The sequence below is a fragment of the Octopus bimaculoides genome, chromosome 17 (genome assembly GCF_001194135.2).
Source record: "Octopus bimaculoides isolate UCB-OBI-ISO-001 chromosome 17, ASM119413v2, whole genome shotgun sequence".
In the NCBI taxonomy this organism is placed as follows: Eukaryota; Metazoa; Mollusca; class Cephalopoda; order Octopoda; family Octopodidae; genus Octopus; species Octopus bimaculoides.
The window spans coordinates 8724824-8732323 of record NC_068997.1 but is presented as its reverse complement, the minus strand read 5'-3'; the positions used below and the strand labels follow the sequence as shown (position 1 = coordinate 8732323).

General features: G+C 35.9%; 1 protein-coding gene across 1 annotated transcript in view; it reads right to left on the bottom strand.

The window, feature by feature from the left end:
* LOC106872674 (bromodomain adjacent to zinc finger domain protein 2B) overlaps nucleotides 1–7500 on the bottom strand; it is a 268130-nt gene that overhangs the window by 141239 nt on the left and 119391 nt on the right. The window contains exon 3 of the mRNA XM_052974123.1: nucleotides 4463–4539. Within this exon, the coding sequence (XP_052830083.1) occupies nucleotides 4463–4526 (64 nt within the window). The 5' untranslated portion in view covers nucleotides 4527–4539. The remainder of the gene's footprint in view (nucleotides 1–4462; nucleotides 4540–7500) is intronic.

Below are 7500 nucleotides of genomic sequence, written 5' to 3'. Positions count from 1 at the left end.
CCAGGTTGGTAACGAAAGGGTTAATACAATATTGTGCAAGGTAAACTAATCTAGCAGCCACAGAAATTTGAAGTTCTTATTTGTAAATTAGTGTTGATTATAAGTTCTGGACCATCAATGTCAGAAAAGTTGGTGCTGTACCAATATTTGGGGATAGTGTACCTCGGACTCGTTTATCTGATGTTCCTTTCCCTTTCTTTTTGAGACAGTGCTGTGATATGAAGGAAATTTAGCTGTTATTTCTAGCAGATCAAACAACATTGTAGAGGTTTCCCCTCACATTGGTCTAGCAATTTGTCAGGTTGTAATCAATGAGGAGATACTGAAGGGGAAAACAAGGAAGTTTGTAAATTAAGGGAATAATTCCTTTGTGTCTGTGTCAATGAGGAGAGGATTTGCATGAAGGATTGACAGAGGAAGGGTAGGGGTGGGGTGGGAAGAGAAATTACTTCCTCTCACCACCACCACCACCTCCTCCTCTCCACAGTCACCTGGTAATGAAAGACAATGGTAGGGAGGGAAAAGAGATATGTGAAACAAAGGAGAAAGAGAGAGACAAAAAGAGGGGAGAGAAGGAATTAGGGGAAACGAGAAGGAGATAAACAGAGGATGCAAGAGAAAGTTAAATGAGAATGTTGAGAGATGAATCGAGATAAAAAGTGGGAAAATATACCTAAACACACACATATATACACAGGTATGCATGTATGCACACACACACACACACACATACACAGAGAACTTTAATCAGAACCTTTCTAGTGTTAGTATCACATTAAATGGAATATAGGGGATTAACAGGAGCTGTGAAAGATTGAGGAGATAGAAGATTAAAAAAATAAAAAAATAAGTAAATAAAAACATACACTGGAAGAAAATAGGGTTTTTTTGTACAACAGTAAAGAATGGTAAAAATGGCTCAGCATATTGATTCAAAATGGTTGATAGTGGATTGGGGATGACAGAAAGGGATCAGATTTTGGAGAAAAAAAAAAAAAATAATAATACATAGAAAAAAAAAGAAAAACAAACAAACATGGGCATGTTAGAATGTTACAAGAATGTGGGACTGAAAATATTTGAGATTTGTTCTTATTTAGAGTCATAATGTGATAGAACAAAGGCTGGCTGTGTGCATGATAGGAGAGGCGGCAGGAAGAGCCTCTTGCTGTTTACAGAGCAAGAGAGAGACAGAGAGAGAGAGAGAGGTTAAGCTGGTAGTGAAGAGGAGATATGAGCAGTGATTTGGTCATGTCTGCAGACTGATCAATGGGAAGATGCTATGGCTCAGGGTTGGAACACCCAATGTGGTTTTGGTAATGTGATTGTTTATTTTTAGAATGACATTGTAGGGTAGGTGTGAGAAGTGCGATCTGGCTGGTTTGAAATGTACAATATTAGGGCTGGATATGGCCAGTTTAAATGCTAAAGGTTTAAGGTTTAATTTTTTTGAATGGAACAACTTTGTGTCATTAGTAGAGTTAGAGGAAAAAGAATATAAACATCACAATTTAATATTTTCTCCATAGAGCAAAAAACATCACATAACAAATTATAACCATCAACATCATCATCATTGTCATTTAACATCCACTGTTCCATGCTTCCATGGGTTAGACAAAATCTGCTGAAGCACCTTTTCTATGGCAGGATGCTCTTCTCGTCACCAGTCTTTACTGTCTCTAGGCAGGGTAATATCTCTCCATGACCAGACATGTTTTTCATGGAAGACAGGAAACAAATCAACTTCACTTGTATCACACACACACACACACACACACACACACACATACATACACACAAAATCAGTGAAATGGCAGAATTTGTAGAATGAGTTCAAATCCAGTTGAAGGTTGAGTTCAACTTTGCTTTTTATCCTTCTGAGATGGATAAACATAATAACCTGTATGAGTGAAATATCTAAGCATGTTTGGATAAAACAAAATTAATGATTTTCAAGATATTTGACACTTTGTGAGTTGGAATCAACTCAGAAACTGTCAGATCTCTTTGAGAATTTTCCATTTTGTTGCAGCCAAACATGCTTAAATATTTTACTATTTCACAAATGCAGATTCTACACTTGTTAGAAGAGGTAATTTTCAAGGTTTTTAATGTGAAAAGTCACCATTTTTACAAATGCTATACACGTTAGGTTTGAAATTGTGTCTCATGCAGTCTAACTAAATGTCAAATTTCTTCAGAATTATTGACTTAGTTGCTTCAAAAGTGGCAGTAAATTAATCTGGATAAATTTATATGCAACAGTGGAGATATAAATTTTGTCATTTCAGGCAATTTACTTCTTCAGAGGGGGGGAAAAAAATCTTGAAGAATTTTTAGTCGAATGAATCAACCCCTGTACTTCCTTTTTTTTAAGCTGATGTAGCCTTGGGCTGACCAAAGTCTTGTGAGTGGATTTGGTAGATGGAAGCTGAGAGAAGCCCATTGTATATATATATATATATGTATGTATGTATGTATGTATGTATGTATGTATGTGTGTGTTTATAACCCACTGTCGCTTAACAACAGATATTGGTATGTTTATGTCCCCATAACTTAGCGGTTTGGCAAAAGGATCCAATAGAATAAGTACTAGGTTTACAAAGAATAAGTCGTGGGGTTGATTTTGTTTGATAAAATGCAGTGCTTGACCGCAGTCAAATGACTGAAATAAATAAAAGAATACATGTATATATATATATATATATATATATATATATACACACACTTGAACATTAGAATATTATTTTTGGTAAACCTTTCTGTCGCCAATGTTTATAACTGTTTCAATGTGCAAAAACTTCAAAAAAAAAAAAAAAAAAAAGATTGTTGTTTTGAATAAGCAATAACTAATCAATATTCAGCTGAGCAGGCACATGACAAATATATATCTACACACACACACACACACACGTACGCACGTTGTCTGGGAGAGATAAGTGAGAAAGATAGTGTGTAAGAGGAAGGGAGAGTTGGAGAGACAGATATGAAAGAGAAAGTGAAAGAGAAACAAATCAGAGTTTGATGTCACAAACTAACAACATATTTTTGAATGTTATTGTGCTTTGCACTAAGATTCTTACTCGACTGTCTGCGTATATTCTTCCACCACCACCACCACCACCATGAATGATTGTGTGTGTGTGTGTGTATGGAGTAATGTGGGTTAATGGTTAGGGTGTTGCACTCATGATTATGAGATTACGGTTTCCATTCCTGGACTGAGTTGTGTTCTTGAGCAAAACACTTCATTTCACATCGTTCCAGTCCACTCAGTGGGCAAAAATAAATCACATGGCATGATAATGGTTACATCAGCTTGTCCCCTTATTATTCATTTATGCGCCCTTTCAAAGCCTAGCCAGGATCATGGGCCCAGTTTCCCGGTTTCTATGGCGTATGTGTTCCCCCCAGCCAGATAAGACGCCAGTCCATCACAGCGTTACTCAAGAAAGAGTGAGAGAAAGTTGGGGGCGAAAGAGTACAATAGGGGTCGCCCCCACCCCGTGCCAGAGCCTCGTGGAGCTTTAGGTGTTTTTGCTCAATAAACACTCACAACGCCCGGTCTGGGAATCGAAACCACGATCCTCTGACTGCGAGTCCGCTGCCCTAACCACTGGGCCATTGCGCCTCCACACTTGTCACCTTAAGCAGTCTTATTATATTAATTCTAGGTAGGAATATAAAGATATTACAAGAAGATGGGAGGAGGGGGCTTTATGAGAAAATAATGTACTTTGATAAATGAATGAGGGATCCTCTGCCTTACACATGAGCAACCTTTTGTGAGAAGTGGGCCACATAAGACACAGCTCATCGTTAGGTGTGATGCACTGCTAAAACAATTCAAGTTAACTTCTAACAAAGGTGTACCATTCAGAAAGTCATGCAGGCTGCAGTTTGACCATGACTACTGCTCCATGTTTTCTGACCTGCTGGAAATAGCAGCTAAATACCCTTCAATCACATGTTACTGCCTTGGGAAAGGAAACATTGGGTAAAAACCAGCCCTGATTTTGAGTTTGCTACACGTAGGAAAGAGATGGGATGGTCAAAGTTGGAATGCTTTTGATCATAGGTCCACTTGATCAAGACTGAAATGGGACTAATTACCATTGTTGCTAATTACACCACCACCACCACCACCACCACCAACAACAACAACAACAACAACATTGATGAAGGACACTGTTTAAAGCATTAAGTTTTTCCTCTTTCACATGACAAACCAATTTAAACCACTTTTGAACTGTAATGATATACTCTAAATTCTATGAGGAAAATTTTATATAAAAACACATTTCCCACTAAACTGAAACCCGATTCATTCTAAGAAAATAAGACCATTGAAACCAGAAGTTTACATAAAAATTATAAAATATATATATATATTTATAAATAAAATATGCACACATGTAATTAATTAATTATAAATGTATATATAAAGAGAACTTACTTAAAATACTGGCAGGATCAAAGAAATTGTGACTTGGGGAGGGATGGTCACTAGGATCCATCATGGATTATAAGTTTCTGAAAGAGAAAGAAAACGAAATATTAAAAATTGGGAATAATAGCAATTTGATAATAATGATAAAAATGGTTTCAAATTTTGGCACAAGGCCAGCAAGTTCGGGGGAGGGAGTTAAGTCAGTTACATCGATCCCAGTGTTCAACTGGTACTTATTTTATTGACGCAGAAAGGATGAAAGGCGAAGTTGACCTCAGTCGAATTTGGACCCAGAACATAAAAACGGATGAAATGCCGCTAAGCCTTTTGTCAAGCATACTAATAATTCTGCTAGTTTGCTACCTTGATAATAATAATAATTTCAAACTTTTGCCCCAAGGGCAGCTTAGGGGAGGTGGGGATGTGTCAATTACATTGACCCCAGTGTTTCACTGGTACTTATTTTATTGATACAGAAAGGATGAAAGGCGAAGTTGACCTCAGTCGAATTTGGACCCAGAACATAAAAACGGATGAAATGCCACTAAGCCTTTTGTCAAGCATGCTAATAATTCTGCTAGTTTGCTACCTTGATAATAATAATAATTTCAAACTTTTTGCCCCAAGGGCAGCTTAGGGGAGGTGGGGACGTGTCAATTACATTGACCCCAGTGTTTCACTGGTACTTATTTTATCGACCCTGAAAGGATGAAAGGTAAAGCTGACCTTGGTGGAATTTGAACTTGAAATGTAGCGACGGTGAAATACCGCTAAGGATCTCATCCAGTGTGTTAACGATTCTGCTAGCTCGCCACCAATGATAATAAAATGGCATCAAGAGGAATATCAAGGAAATTGGAATAGAGTGCCCAGTAGAACTGTTAGAAAAGGTTTGTCCCCTTGGCATGACCAGAACAATCAGGAAAGTATAAGGTAAGTTCATCATCATTGTTATTAAGGCAGCGAGCTGGCAGAATCGTTAGTGTGCTGGATCAAATGCTTAGTGATATTTCACCTGTCGCTACATTCTGAGTTCAAATTCTGCCAAGGTTGACTTAGGCTTTCATCCCTTTGGTGTTGATAAATTAAGTACCAGTGAAACACTGGGGTCAATGTAACTGACACATCCCCACCTCCCCTAACTAGTCGCCTCCCCACAAAATTTCAGGCGTTGTGCCTTTAGAAGAAAGGATTATTATTACTATTATTATTATTATTATTATTAAGGCAGTGAGATGGTGTACCAGGTAAAATGCTTTGCATAATTCCCTCTATCTTCATGTTCTGAGTTCAAACTCTGCTGATGTTGGCTTTGCCTTTTGTCTTTCCAGGGCCAATAAAATAAGTACCAGTTGAGCCCTGGGAGTCAATGTAATTAATTTATCTTCTTCCCCCCCAAATTTCTGGCCTTGTGCCAAAATTTGAAATTATTATTATTATTAATACCATGTAAAGGATTCTCAAGCTGCTAGAAAACCTTAAGTGGCAGCATTGTAAAATTCACAAGTGTTCTATTGAGGTCTTATAACAAACAAGCATTCAATCCTTCTCAGAAGTGTCAAAGGCAGCAGTGGGAGCTACCTGAAACTGACCAGCGTTCTATGGGGGTAGAGTGGATTTTATTTCACTACCATGGCATAATTGATAAGTACAGTTTATTATTTAAGAAAAATATTTTCTTTTCAATTTCCAGTAATTTCCATTTCTTTCTTCTTTTTTTTTTTTTTTTTTTTTGCTTTTCTGAGTAAATCCAATTAATTAATTAAATATACCGAATTAAATAATTAAATACAATCGCATGAATTTGGAAGCTGTTCGGTAAAAAGGAGAAAAATCGGAAAGTATGATGAGATGCTGTGAGAAAAGTGTCCAGCAAGCTACGAATGCAAAGCATAGCAATTAACTTACTTATTCAAATTAAAACATAATTTGCAGAAACAAATGGAGAACTAAAATTATAAAATTTATCAAAACAACCACTGCATTTGACGTTTCAAATTATGTATGCGTGAGTGCATGTATGTATGTATATATACATACACACACATACATATCTATATGTTATATCATACACACATACACTAACATGTTTGCATATAGATATAGGCATGTATATACACATACATACTAGTATGTACATAGAATAAAGAATATGGTTAATATTAACAAAGGGGAATTCATATTCTAAATAGAGATATTTAAGAGTTTACTACTTAGAGAATTTACATTGATTCCACAACTTGAAACACACACACACACTTGCATACATGTACAAATAAATTTATTCATATTAATCAGCTAAGAACAGCACGCTTCTATGTGCTACAATTCTGAGCATCTTGAAAGGAGCAGTGAAAAAGACAAAGCTGGATAATATATATATATGTGTGTGTATAGACCAGGAAGTGTGTGTGTGTGTGCGTGTATACATATATCTTATATATATGTATGTATAAGATAAAAAGTGAAAGTGGTAGGAAAAGAGCTGGCAGCACAATAGTTACTGCTGTAGAAGACTGAGGAAATATGTGATGTTTCAAAAGGACCATCCACAGACACAATACACATAATCAGATGCATATTTCAACACACCTAACCAACACATAAACCTTTATACACTCACACATTCTCTTATTGTATATGGAATTTGTATATCTTTTCTATATTTCCACAACTGGTCAGATTACAATTTATTCCAGTATAATGAAGAAAAAGAGAAGAAGAAATATGAAATAAAACTCCCTGGAAATAATGTTAAAAATATATCAAATATGTATGTTAGAGATCAGGTGACATCCGATACATCGATTATTTCAAGAGATACACATTGTTTAATAAATGCAGACATATGAGAGAAATGAGAAATTCATGAAAAGAAAAGATAGGAAGAATTAAAATGAATATGAATGATCACAATGTAAAATAATATACACTATTATTTTATTTAATGTCTTTTTTTTTTTTTAATTCTATTTCTGCTAAATTCATCTTCAAAATAATTAAAACTTTGTAATAAGTTCAATGATGTAGTTTCTGAAAATTTT